Below are 15,072 nucleotides of genomic sequence, written 5' to 3'. Positions count from 1 at the left end.
ATAATTAAATATGTATTATAAATTTAGTATATAAGCTGTCAGATGCGAATTCAACAAACTTACGTAGTTTACAAAAAAATCAATCAAGCTGTCATTATTACGGAAAAAGACATCCTCCAGATCACGAGTTGAAATACGAAAGAACTGGTGACTTTTGGCATGAAGTAGCAGTGAGGACAATATTTTTTGTGGTTTTAGAGGTAAGATACGTACCAAAATAGTTTAGGGAATAAAAGATAATAAGAGACAATTAAATGAAAATTTAGGCGATATTGCCTTTGTTGCACGCATGATTTAAACGAATTCTTCCTACACTGGTAGTATAAAATGACTGAATATAATTTCCAGTTTACCAAATGCGCTGTAATCTAAATTACATATTTATTATCAACAAGAATAATTTATCATAAAGAATGTGATATGATAAGTTTAAAGGAATATCCAACAAATAATAAATAAGATTTAATGAAATAAATGCTTTCATCTTAAAATAAAATTGCTTTTTTTCCTTATCCCCTCAATGATTTTGCTGTGTGTATTAATAATATTGACAATTCGATCTCAAATAAGTATTATTGAAATTTAATATGCCTTTTTTTATATTTACAAATTTTTTAGAATGTTTGCCTGTTAGTGTCTCTTCTCATAAACTACATTATTCCCAAAATACCAAGAAAAGTGGAAATAAAGTTATTAGAAGACCAAAGAATACTACGGAAAACAAAATTACAAAGAAGTAAAAGTCTATCAAGTCTTACAAGAGTTAACCTAGATGGTACAAGACAGAGCACCAGTAAATATTAATAGTTAGTTCTTAGTGTTATTATTGTTTTTACTTAAATAAAATGTTTGGTAGTTAATTTGGTAGTTAATTAACTCTTTGAGTAAGCTATTTGGCAATAGAGTAATATTTTGTATAGCCTTATCAACATATTTCTTCTCCATTCTAGAAGCAAATAAAAATATATTTTTTTACCGATTCCTAACATGAATATTTAATATACGATGCGCATCAAATTTTATTATCTTTTAAGTATCCTGGATATTTATCGGATTTGTCTTCGAATACCTTTTTTTGTGGGGTTATTAAGTAGGACTTATTTTGCACTGTAAGATGTACAGTCACAATTTAGAGGAATTAGCCAAAAAAATATTGATTGTTTTAGTTCCATTAGCGTATCTCTACCAGGAAAAGCAGCAATTTTATTTAGGCGTTTTATTTAAAATAATATTAAATATAATAAGTTTATTATATAAAAGTTTATAATTTAGTGAGGTTTAATTTTTGTATTAGAATAATGTTTTTATTTGTGGGAATTAATACATTATTTTAAATATTAGCATAACGCTTTAATTTTGATAATGCTGTAGCATTTTATTTTTCTATTTCTTATGTTCATTAACGCTTCATTGATATTTCATTAATTTCAATAATTATATTAATAATTTAAGTCAACTTCTTTTATCGATATTTCTTTAAATACACACTGTCAATGACACATTACTACTGTAACGCATCACTCACCTGGTTTTATTGTTCATGCTTTCTGTTGACGGTCCGTCACTCTTCTGGTTGGTTTTTATTGATGTTTTCTCTGATTGGATTGACATTGACAGCTCAGGCGAGAGGTGGGGTCGTTACTTATTTAGTCGGTACTGCATCCATTTTTCGAGGACTTGTTCCCGTGTCGCAGGTAGAAGCGCACGTAAAAGGCCAGTTTTTTATTTCCGAAATTTGTGAATCAGGAAGTGGCCAATATGGTTTATAATTTATAGTCCTTAATCTTATTCCTTTAGGGAACTGTTTATTTCATAATTCTGGTGCAGGATGCCCGAGATTTTGATGGATAGATAATGAAACTTAGCAAGGTGAGTGTGTCACATTTTGAACGCCATTCATTTTTATCGACAGTGAATACAATGGCAACCGTTGTTTTAGGGTTTTACTTTTTCGTTTTCCTCTTTATTCTTCTTCAATTGCTGATGGCTGCAGGCTTTTGATTTTCCCGGGAAATTGCTGAAAGCGGTGGAGCTGGAGTCAGAGCTAGAGCTAGTATTAGATATTCCCAGTCCAGATAGCTAAGCTACAAATGGCATACATTTACAGCCTCGATTTTGAAGGCCAGCCGTTCATTTCTTGGAGGAATATACAGGCCAGTTTATTCCATTTATTTAAATATTATTAACCATAGATTTGTCTCACTTATTTAAGTTTTTATTAATATACTTTTAATTTCAATTTATTGCTACAAATATTTAATCAATATCATAATTTAATATGTCAATTTCCTATCTATAATTTTAGTTATTTTTTGTTCAGTATTTTTCAGTACCTTTTTTGGTAGTTAAGTAGATTTAACTCGGTTAAGGCTGATATGCCTTAGGTAAAAAGGTTCATGAACTTTCTCCTGCCTAATATAAATATATATTAAAAATTTTAATAATTGCAATTTATTTTTCAAGTGCTGAAATCTACCTAGTAGCTTAATCATAATTTAAATGTTACTTTTGACAAACTTATTTAATCATATCAACATTATTCATATTTTAATTTATAATAAATTATTAACATTTAACAGATTAGAAAGTAAGGTGTATACATATCTTTGATGTAAATATAATTTGGTTGTATTGTTAAGATATTTTTTTTGTCTCTTTAAATCTACTTTATCCAGGGTCATTTAATTGTTAATTAAAACCTATATACCAAGTGTTTTTCTTAGTTTTCTTTCATTTATAAAAAAAAAACTAAGTGGCGCCCTCTTATTTATTAATTATAATCAAGATTATATTCTTTAATAGCCAGTCATAAGTGAACCTTCGAACAATCCCAAGCCTCCAATAATTCTGAGCTACCGTCTGCAAACTCTTGGCAAAATAGTAACACTGTAAAGTTAACGCCGCAATGCATTATACAGCATAAAACATTTTAAGAATATTTATCATGCGGATTTTACATATTATGTATTTAAAACGTGCATGGATAATGTTTTTAACATGTCTCTTACTTTTTCGTAATATTTCTTGAAAATGTTATAACAACCCATCGGCACTTCGCCAAATGTCTACTAAACAAAATAATTTCGGTTAAGTGCTTAATTAAAATCAGATAAAGCAAACACAAGCTATAATAGAGCCTTATCCAAACAAGTTTAAAAAAGTCCTTCTACGTTATAACCGTATTATAATTAACAAAGGTAGATTTGGAAATAATTTTACAAATCTATATTTGTTTATTACATAAAGGATTTTCGAATCAAAGAATAGATTCATAAATATGTCAAACTAAGCAAGTATAGAAAATCTGCAATAAAATTTAAATAAGCTAAATTGGAATGTAAATGGAGCCCTTAAACAAGATTAAGTACTAAAAAGTACTTTAAAGGTAAAAACCCTAAAATAAAATAGAGAAACAGGAGTAAGCCAACAAAGTTGCGACCACCTCCAGTACCTTGAATTACAAAGACAAAAATGAACTATATAGAAGAAAAATTAAATATAAAGAATGGAAAAGTAATGTGTACGATTATTGTTACTGCCAATTTTAGACCATAAAAGCTATCTATGTTAAAAGAAGTTCGTTTTTAATAGTGATTGAAAATTCTCTTACTATGTTATAAGCCTGCTGTTATTAATTAATCAGCTGTAGGGACAGAAAATAAATATTACCAATGAAATTAATTTTGGCGTTTTTTTTCATGAATATTATTTTACAAAATAAACCTAATATGCAGGGTAATACTTAAAGGTAAGTTATAATTTAAAAGGGACATTCCTGGACCGATTTTAGGTCAAAAAGTTCATATAAACATGGGTCCTAAAATGATTAGTTTTTAAGATACAGTGTGTAATGGTTTTATTTTTTTTTCGTTTTTAATAAATTTTTCAAATACGGTTTAAAATATTGAACTGAATTTTGGAACAGGATATTATGGCATAAAAACACATTTTTTAGATGTTCACCTACTTTTTTTAGCAACCAGTGGCGTAGCTAAAATGAATTTTTAATACAATTTTACAAAAAAAATACTACGCCATTGACTTACGAAAAAAATTATGATTTTATCTTAATTATCTCCATGATCTAGGTGGCCAAAACTGTGGTCCTCCACGGCCTATCCATTTATTTCGGTAGACTCTATTTAAATGCTCACGAGCCTCAGCTCAACGTGGGTTCCGAACCACAATGTTTTGCTTTTTATAAGACAAACACAAACAACCATGCCCATGCCGGGATTCGAACCGGAGACCACACGATTGCATCGTGAACGCTTTGCCCACGGTGCTACCGGGATCGGCTGCTTAGTACAAGGATTTTCTGCTACGCGGACTAAAATTTCTTTTTCCTGTTCTTGGTGAATATTTTTTGGGCGGCCCAAAACAGGCATTTTTGGCCGAAATGATCTAGTTTCTCCTAGTCGGCTATAAATTCTTTAAAATAATTTATGTTTTTTACCGTAACATAGTCCTCCCAATTTTAAGCTTAAGGCTTAGTTTCAATGGAAGGCAGTGTTCAGCATATCGGCTTGAATGCGGCTAAATGTACTATACTATTTTGAGTAGATTAGAGCAAATTACTGATCTTGGTATCACCTTTGACTCTGAATTTACATTTCTTCCACACTTCAACAACATAGTCAAGTCAGCCCTAAGAAGGCTTGGGTTCATAATTAGAAGTTCTCAGAGTTTTACTTTGGAATCTACATTAAGACTATTTTTCTGTTGCTTTGTGAGATCAAAACATGAGTTTGGCTGCATTATATGGAACCCGCTCTATCAGAATCATGTTGGTCTCCTTGAATCTGTTCAGCGTAGATTTGCTAAGTTTTTGGCCTTCAGGCAGCATGGCATATATCCGGTAAGAGGGTTTGATCATCGGCAACTATTGGAACGCTTTAATCTACATCCATTACATTTCAGAAGAATGATCTTCTCTATAAAATTCCTGTATGAGTTACTGAATGGATTCATTGATAGTCCTGTACTTCTTTCTGGTGTACGTTTCATGATGCCTAGGCTTAATGCTAGACATCCCCTAACATTCTTTCTGCCAAGGCCTCATACTAACGTCCTGTTGAAATCGCCACTATATACAATATGCGCTATATTTAATCGGATCTGTCACATGTGCGATATAAATTTCTCTCTGGTTCATGTGATTGTCGATATCTTGGAGGGATTAAGACCCATGTGTTTAAGTTATAGTTAGTAGGTATATTGCAGTTAATTTAATTGAATATGTGATTATCTTGTTAAACTTTTATAATTGGGTTTTTATATCATAATAATAGTTATTTGTTCTAATTTTTTGGATAACTTTTGAGATTGTGACTTTACTTTACTTTTTTTCTTTTCTTTTCATTCTTTTAGGTTTGTTTGTGTGTGTTTTTTTTAACTATATTTTTCATTGTTTTGCAACTGTTTTCTGGTATTGGGCAAGTTGCCTGTTGGAAATAAAGGCTTATTATTATATCAAAAACTTCTCAACCATCTAACAAGCTCGAAATATTTATTAGCAAAATCGGGTGTCTATCTGTAAATATTTCCATATCATGCATCTCCAAATTGGTAAACAAATTATGCCTAGGCATTATTTAAAATGATTAAGCTTAAGAGAAAAACTTTTTAACTCGTTTTAAAAGTTTTATATGACATTCAAAAAGTTTGACATAAATAATACAAATACTTGTCTCCAACGCCAACTGCCAAAGATGCGATTTAAATAAAGTAGTAAATAAATATTATTAAAATTTTTTTTTTAGAAAAATGGTGATTATGTCAATAATGGTTGCTCCTAGTGACTTTAAAAAGCTATACGTTATTTATGTAAAATTAAAAAAGGAATTTTTTTTGCTACTTTCTAAACCAATATACGGGGCTGAAAAAAAGTAAGAGGTCCTAAAAAAAGTAAAAACTAACGCAACGAGTACCCTCTACCGAAAACTGTATACAAAATTTAATTTTTCTTTTTAAAAGACTCGTATGTTTTAAACTTCAGTATGTCAATTGGTTCAGGATCTATAAGAAAAAAATGATAAATCAAATAATACTTTGACACCCTGTATTTCAGTTACTATTAAAGTTAGGATAAGGCAAGTTAACCTTAATCACATTATTTTTACGTAAGAAATCTACTGTTGTTCTATGTCCCACTACTTTCGGGACACCCTGTATATAATATTTATATAATATCATTTTTTAGGTAAATAAAATAAAATATATAAAATTACTTCTGTTTTCTCTATTCCTTTGATACTCCTAAAAACCCTCAATTACGCTTTTTTAAATTGGCATTTGTTTCACTTGGATAACTTATTTTAAAAAGTAACAAAGAAAATACAAAGGTTACTTTTTTTAAAATATGTTAGAGAGCAAGATCCTAATATAATTTAACAAGCGAAAATACAATTAATTTTAAGAATGTTCTTTTCTTGTAATTGTATCATTAAAATTAACGAAACATAGCTATGCATTTATTACGTTCAATAATATGAATTAATTTTTCTTGAATTCACGTAATTTTGAAATTGTCATTTTATAATTATCGTCAAATGCATTTTATTTAATTTTTGTTTTTTTGACAATTATTATGTTTTATGTAAGTTTTGTGTTCATTAGTTCTTTTTGGTATTGATCTACATGTTTTACATATGTAAAATTCAATACAATTGCATAAAATTTTATATTTTATTTTTTTAATTAATTAATTTCCATTAAAAGTTTACTTTTAAAAAATCGTTTCGTGATTTTGTGTGACGCATGTTCATTAATTCTTTTTGGTATTGATCTACATGTTTCACTTATGTAAAATTCACTACAATTACAAGGGATTTTAAATTTTACTTTTTTAGTTAATTCATTTTCATTAAAAGATTACCTTTAATAATACATATCGTTGTGTATTTTCCGATTTACAAATACGTCTTTTATTAAAGTATCCAGCCAATGCTTTAAAATTTGTTAGGAAAACCAAGGTAACTAGCAAAAACTAGTTGACTTTATTTTGTATGCCGATTAATAAACCTCTCTTGATTAATCGGTGAAATTTTTAATCTTGGTTTTGCTATAAATTCTCCTCTTTCAACAATTTTAAGTAATATATCTATGGAAAATTAAAAAGCGATATATTGACTAAATTTTTCTTAATATACCAGGTGTCCAGAAACTTACAGGGTGATTCTTTAATAAAAAATAGGAAACATTTTTTATATGAATGTATATCCAAAACATTTTGCTTTTGAGTATTCAAAATTAAGAAAAGGCTTGCTACCAATGTAAATATTTGTTTTTGCGTAAATAAAAAAAACCTTGTTTGTTTGAATCCTCATTTTAATAAATAGGCACATAGCAACGTATTTCACAATTATTAAAAGTTTCTTTAAGTTTTGTTATTAGGCTAAAACAAAATTACCGAAACAAAAAGTTTAATGTAGTCGTTATAGTAAATTAACTGTAAGTATTTCCCTATATTGGGTCCGTTAAAGTTAAAGGGACGTCTAAAAAACAATTTTTTTTTTGAAAATTTTTACATAGAATGTTGAGTTTGAACATTTTATTGATAAAAAAGTGAGGATGAAGTAAAAAAATGCAAAATTTTAAAAATTATAAAGGATTTTCTACTTACGTATGATTCACAATTACACCCGGCCTAACTACACTCTATTTGCGACTAGGCATCACGTTGATCATTATATATGCTATTAATTTAAATTTAAAGCCTTAAGTAACAAAATTCTGCAACTTAGAAGGATTTACATCACTTCTTTAGGTGATAAACACAAATTTCCATTCACACGCAAATCAGGAATATCAAATATGTAAATACGAATTTATTCATAAATAAAAAAAACTGTCAAAATGTCACATATTTATTGGGAGTGGCTACTGTACTAGTACGATTATCGTAATTTTCTGTCCTGTCTCATTATAGGTAAGTATTTGTTAATTTATATAATCATAAAATATGCACACGGGGCGGTAGCCCCGTGTGCGCATACAAAGTGGGCGCACATGGGGCGGCAGCCCCGTGTGCGCACATGGGACTGTGTGGTTGGCGCACATGTGGAGTTGGGATTGCAAAAAGGGATTGGAACCTTGGGTTGGCGCTAAATAGGGGGTTGGGTATTCGTTTGAGCCCTACTTAGTGAATGGGATAATAATTAGAAAATGGGAATTACAGGCACAAACGCGTGTTTGTTCCTATAATTCCTATGCCTTATTCCTATTCCTAATGCCTATAATGAATTTAAAGATATTTATTGTTTTGACTATAAGTTAAAATACATTAAACCTCATCGTTATTATTTACCTATAAATAATTAAATATCTTAAAATTATGTTTTTTTTTAAAAATGTATATTTATTATATATAAAATTACATAAAATATCAAATAATTTAAATAAATAATACCTATTTTTTAACACCTGATAAATGTGTTTTGTTTATGTAATGTAAAATCTAACTATATTGTGCCTTTATTATCTAAAATTGAGTCCACAGCCAACCCATCCAACTAAAAAGTGTACCCGGCAAAACCAAAAAATACTAATGAGGACGTAGTGAAGCCACTGCCATTTTTGTCAAGAAGGTTGTTGTTTTATTTTTCTTGTGTGTAAATTACAAAATATGTAATTAAAAGGGGTCCAAAGCGATAAAAAATTATACAAATTTACAATAATAACCCCCAAAAAGTTCCAAAATTGCCCCAATATATATATTTTTTAACTATAGCAAAATCAAGAGCTAAAAAACCTTGTGCAAGTTGGCAATAATTACGTATTTAATGTATGTAGAAAAACCTTCATAATTTCCAAAATTTTGTATTTTTTCCAATCATCCTCACTTTTTTATCAATATTTTGACCACACTCAACATTCTATGTAAAAATTTTCAAAAAAAAATCGGTTTTTAAACGTCCCTTTAACTTTACTGGACCCCCCTATATTTATTTTTTGATATTAAAGAAAAGATAAAATTTTAACTTTAATAATGGTTAATTTTAATAAAGAAAAATATGCTGATATGCTAAAAAATTTCATTAGACATCCATTGTCATCCACTCTATATTCACTCCAATTCATCAGCGGAGAGAGATAAGATCAGTCATTCCAAAGAACCGTGAGATACCCCATTATTAACGTTGATGAGGAAATTATTGTAGCGATCGGTGAAGAAAATCCTGAAATTTGTGTAAGAAGCCTTGCTGCAGTTATTCATTCGTCAAAATTATCTGTGTGGAATATTTTACATAAGGAAAACCTCTATCCATTTCAGTTTTAAAAAGTTCAGGCACTTTTGGAAGCAGTTTCCTGAAAATCCTGTTTCAAATTTTCCCGCAGGTTTCAAAATAAAAAAAGCATGGTTGTCAGTTGTCAAAAAATCCTTTTTTACTAAAAATGGAATTTTTAATATTCATAACATCCATTAATATTCAAATGTTAAAGAAAATCCTCACGTTTTTAAAAATAGGAGTAATTGGTAATATTTTAGTAAGGCTCGCCGAACTGCCTGATCGCTTAAACGCTAATAAATATTTACATTTTTTACACAACATATTGCCACAACTGCTGAATAAAGTGTCTTTAAATATCCGTCTAAATTATTGGTTTATGTAATCATACATATGGCTGTCCCGCTAACTTTGGTGTAGACGTTCGACAGTATTTAAATCAGAGCTACCAAAATAAATGGACTGCTTGGCCTCCTAGATCCCCCGATTTAAATCCCTGTGATTTTTGCATTTGGGGGTATTTAAAATCGGAAGTTTATGCCGTTCCCATAGAAACTCGAAAATAGATTTACGAAAGAATTGGATAGACTTGCCACAAATTAAAATAGAGATTTTTTTAAAAATCAAAAAGAGTAAGATTATGTACTAAATTAGATAACCGTCATGTACGAGCCCTAACAACTATATGTTGGAACAAGCAGTTATTTTGAAATAAAATGCCCATTTAGCGAAAATATTTTATTAATTTTTTTTTTAATCATAAATATGAAATGAACAAGCTTTTTTATAATGTTTAATATTGTCTTTATAATTTATTTATATATTTTTAGTTATTTAGTATTTAATTACTTGGTAAATAATTGAAAAATGCTGACAACTAAATATTGGAACAAGTGAGTTTTAAAAAAGGAAAATACAAATTAGTAAGGCGTAACGTCGTCCTTAACTTGAATAACAGCCTGAACTCTATGAGGCATTTTACTAACTAGACCTTCACAAAATTCAGGGGTGAAACTATCCCATATTTCCTGTAGTTTAGCACGTAGTTGTGGCAAAGTACGCTGCGGACTATTTCTTAGGCGTTGCTTCATTTTGTACCAAAGTGTTTCGATTGGATTGAGATCCGGGCTGCTGAGGGGTGTGACAAAACTTTCATACTATGTTCCCCCATCCATTTTTTGGTAGATTTAGCAGTATGACATGAGGCACCGTCCTGTTAAAAGATAAAATCTCCAGATGGATATAAATTTGCTGCACTTGGTAAAAGCGAATGTTCGAGAATGTCTTGATATTTTTCTGCATTTACTATGCCATCAATAAAGTCTAACGTTCCCAACCCTTTAGCTGACATACAACCCCACACCATGATGCCCTGTGGAAGCTTTACAGTCCTTTTAAGACAATCCTTATGGAATGCTTCTGTTTTGTCCCGAATCACACGCTTTCGATAATCTCCGACACAGACATCAAATTTGTTTTCGTCGCTATAAATAACTTTGCTCCAATTTTCTTTGGTCCACGAGAGTGGACTTGGGGGTTTTGATTTGGCCCAAATGTAACGATTCCTTTTTTGAGTCTCCATTAACAATGGTTTTTCTTTGGCCTAGGCGAAAAAATGAGAAAAATGAAAATAATATAGCACAGAACAGCCTATTAAACATACCTTATAAAAACTAAGACCGCTCTTGTGGATATATTTGCGGCAGCATTCTCTGGAAACATTTATCCCACTTTCTCTATTCTACCTTGCAGTTACTTCTCGTAGAGTATTTCTTCTTCCCGACTTTCTCGCATTGTTTTCCCTTTATTTTACTGCCGGATAATAATTTCTCGCACTTTTAGATCAGTAGGTTTTCCACGAGCCATTATTGTATTTTACTCGTAATAAAAATAACAGTAATTGTTCATTAATGGTCAAGTAACGCATCAAAATTTTTATTTTTAACAACGCACTACTTACTTTTGTTTATTTAAAGCCATCTTCGCGTCATGTTAATAAAACTGGAAAAATTTGAGCAAAAGCAACCCATGTTCCAACATTTAGTTGTCAACATTTTTTGATTATCAAACAATTAAATAAATATTATTTAACATCAAAATTTTATTAAACCTTAAAAATAATTCTCTAAAACATAAAAAATGTTATTAATTTTTTATTTTTAAATAAAAAAAAATAAATTAAAAGAATTACGGTAAACTGGAATTTTATTCGTAAAATGACCACTTGTTCCAATATATAGTTGTTAGGGCTCGTAGAACCCTTAATGTAAATTATTTGTTTTTTTATTTTGATATTGTTGCTAGTATTGTATTTTTTTAAAATAAAATAACGAGTTTCTATTTAGCTTAAAGTTTATAATAAATATAATTATTTAAACACTAAAATTTAGTGCCCAGAAATTTAAAATTTATTAGAAATTTACACTTAAAAATCACTTGCGCTTGGCTTTTTCTCCCAGTTATTGTATAAAATGCTAAAAAATTGCATTGATTTTCCAAACAAGTAAAGTTTATTTTAAAATAATAAGCTTAAGAAAATAATTTTCTTAATTGTTGACTAAATATTAATTATTTGACTATTTGACAAATGGTGTTTAATAATATATGCATAAACGGTGCTTCAAATGAAAAAACTCAATACAAATTTGTTCAAAACTAAAGAAGAATTTAAAAATAGAGTTTAGAGTTAGAAAATAGAATTTCTTTTTTTATTGGTATATTTTTTATTAAAAAAATTGTAATATAAGAATTTACCTTATTTAATAAATACAAAAATTTACTATAAGCCTACTTACTGCCTTACGGTTGCCACCGGTAAATTTTTTTTCTCTGGCATGAAAAAAATTTTCCGATAAAAAAATATAAATAAAATACATACTACTCGAATAAATTATATCTGGAAATTAAAAAAATATATTCAAATTAATAGTCAAATTATTTAAAAAAAAAAACTTAAAAAAAAATATTAGTCGTGTATATCCGAAAGTAAGACGTTTAGGAGATACATTCATATAATATACTTTTCTTATTTTCTTAGTAAAGTTTGGCGGTAGAGTTCTTGGACACTCGGTTAAACACGAATTTTTGTTAAACTACATTTAGCCTTTATTATAGATAAGATTCCTTTTTTGCTTGTATCATAGATAAGATTTTTTTTTATTTTAAAGCATATGATATTTATTATCTGTATATCTAGTTAAGATATAATACTTTATTGTAAATTGAGCAAATAAACGATTTGTTATTATTTATTTATTTATTTATTAAATAACGAAATAGACCTTAACAATTTATTAAATTACATTATTTCAAAAGAGCCGACTATAAAATACTTTCAAAAAGGAGCCTTTTTTAGTAAGGAGCTGAAAAAAGTTTTGCAAAATTTAAAAACTAGAATTTACCTTAAACCAATTTATACTAATAGATATCTTTATCTTAATTCCAATCATCCCATAATGTTAAAGAGAAGAGTGGTAAAAAGTATACGGTCTTACAAAAAATATTTACAATAATTAAAATTAGAAAAGTGAAAAATATTTTATTAAAAATATTTTAATACAAAACAATTATCCAAAAATTTGTTTGGAAAATATCTTTAAAGAGTTTGTTTAATTTTACTATTTTTTTAATTTGTTTTATTTCATTTTCTTTAATTTTTTTTTATAAAATTAAAAGAATCGTTTACAAATTTAATATAAGAAATATTAAAGAAAAAAAATACAAAATACATTACGTTATTTATAAATTGATAGTCAGTAATCTTTTTAATAAAAATAAATTTAATAAAAATTAAATATATAAGTGTTTTCTAATATTATTGTGACTCTACATCTAGAGTATGGTACTATATGATAATCTCACAAACAAAATATTTTAATAATGAAACAGAAAAGGTTAAGAAAAAAGTCTTAAGGTTTCTTTATTTAAAAAAAAATGGCATGTATCCTATTTTTCAATTACTAATCATCTCTGGTAGTATTAATAGTATGTTACTCAGATTTCATATTCAAAAACTGTCCAGGCAAAGACTAACTTAGTATTTTATATTTATTTTATATTGATGTGATCAGTGGCATTAAATATCATAACTGTAACTTATAGATCTGATGTCGTTTCATATTTTAAAATTATATTTGAGACTGAGTAAGTATGATTGTTTTACTGTGAATAAGTCTACTTTTACATTTTTTCTATGAGTGCAGATTTCTAGTAGAGATCTGCACTCATTTGATAGTTTTTTTAATACGTTGGTTTAAGTTAAGTTTTCTTATTTAATAAATAGTTTTTTTTTTAATTTTGATAACAAAAAGATGGGATATCAAAAAGAAGAAAATAGTTCGAGTTCGATGGATCAAACCTTAATACCTGACTATCTAAAAAACTTTGTTAAAGCTTAAGCAAATTATTGCATTTAAGAATTACTGCACTATGCTGAATTAGATATACCGAAACATATATTTAATTTAAGTTAAGGTATCGTTAAAGGTTAAAGTTCACATTTCTTCTAACTACGTGAATAAGTCTATTTTCTTTTTCTTTTCAATTATTAATCGTATGAAATAGTATTTTTTTAATTGATGTTTATTTGAATAGTAATGTAGAACACCACAAAAACTTTTAAAAAGTATTTAAGAAAAATAAACATCATCACACACCCTAGATGATCACGTATAGTAGTTTCAGCAAAAGATAAATTAAAGTATATCATTTTGTTTTAATATAAGATATTAATGCTTAAACCTTGGCACCCAATAAGTTAAAGCAGACCAATTTTACGAATTGGTTCTTTTTAGCCAATCTCAGAGTCGCAATATATCGTAAAAATATATGCAATAATTTATCGTTAAATGGGAATAATTCGGTTGGCATAAGGTCATAAGAAATTTTTCAAATTTCTTAAAAAAGAAAATTTAAAAACATCTAAAAATCATGATTGTTTAAATTATATTATAGTAGTCGTATTAACGATTTTAATGAAGCTTTATCTCTTATGACCAAAAAGTTAGGAAATATGATGAAATCAGACTTGAAAATCAGTTTTTAGGCAGCTTTACTCACCAAAAATTTGTAAAAAGACCAAATCCGCCAAATTGTTCCATTGAGCAAGGAATGCTGAGAAAAATTTTGCCTAACTGGTAAACATATCCAGTAAACTCATGAACCATCCTGGCCCTTAAAGGCGCATCAGAGAAAATCCCTTCGACTCGGCAACGTTGCTGAAACTAGTTTGAAGCTCGCCCTCCGCTTTCAATCTGACAGGCAAAACCCGCTTGGCGCTTGATAATCCGCTTTTAGACGGCAGAGAGTGTACAACTTGCTGCTCCGCCTTGCTTCCGAATATTACGCGAACTAAGAAAGAAATACATCGGTCTTTTTAAAACTCCCGGAGGGATATTTAAAAAATTTTTAATTCTCGAAAAAAATTTTGTGTATCTGTGAGAATATTTGGCTTAGTTTTTTTTGGTGTTTATTTTTGTGCTTTTACTTATTCGTGGACAAATTAGTTTTTGTTTTGTTTTTTTATGTTTATTTTTGACATGGAGTATTACAATACATAACGATTAAATATAAGTAAGTAACTTTTTTAGTAAATTTTTCTGAGATTAAATGTAAAATTAAGCAAGAAAATAAAACTAAAATTTAACACATTTATTTTATTTAAGGATTAATTTCTTTTATTGTACAAATGATAAAAGTAATAAATAAATTTTTTAACTTAATTTAGCAAATTTTGGCATAAGACTAACGATATCATTTTATTTTACAATTAAGTCCTAGAAAATATACATATTTTTGGTGCTTCTAGTCTGCAGTTTAAATTTTCGGATTATTAAAAAGCATA

General features: G+C 28.4%; 3 protein-coding genes across 8 annotated transcripts in view; all 3 read left to right on the top strand.

The window, feature by feature from the left end:
* The window catches only part of LOC126734375 (anoctamin-6-like), a 50,230-nt gene extending 49,381 nt beyond the window's left edge, over positions 1-849 (top strand). Inside the window, exons 14-15 of the mRNA XM_050437974.1 lie at positions 28-200; positions 619-849. Coding sequence (XP_050293931.1) covers positions 28-200; positions 619-804 — 359 coding nt within the window. The 3' untranslated portion in view covers positions 805-849. The remainder of the gene's footprint in view (positions 1-27; positions 201-618) is intronic.
* The window catches only part of LOC126734377 (chondroitin sulfate synthase 1), a 493,776-nt gene that overhangs the window by 198,623 nt on the left and 280,081 nt on the right, over positions 1-15,072 (top strand). The gene's annotated exons all lie outside the window — the stretch shown is intronic.
* Positions 14,533-15,072, top strand: part of LOC126734374 (protein slit) — a 524,120-nt gene continuing 523,580 nt past the window's right edge. For all 6 annotated transcript variants that reach the window (XM_050437970.1, XM_050437973.1, XM_050437969.1 and 3 more), the window contains exon 1: positions 14,533-14,801. The gene's annotated coding sequence lies outside the window, so the exon portion shown is untranslated. The remainder of the gene's footprint in view (positions 14,802-15,072) is intronic.

This window comes from Anthonomus grandis, chromosome 3, assembly GCF_022605725.1.
Source record: "Anthonomus grandis grandis chromosome 3, icAntGran1.3, whole genome shotgun sequence".
Lineage (NCBI taxonomy): Eukaryota > Metazoa > Arthropoda > Insecta > Coleoptera > Curculionidae > Anthonomus > Anthonomus grandis.
The sequence above is the reverse complement of the archived record's forward strand: the minus strand, read 5'-3'. Positions and strand labels throughout refer to the sequence as shown.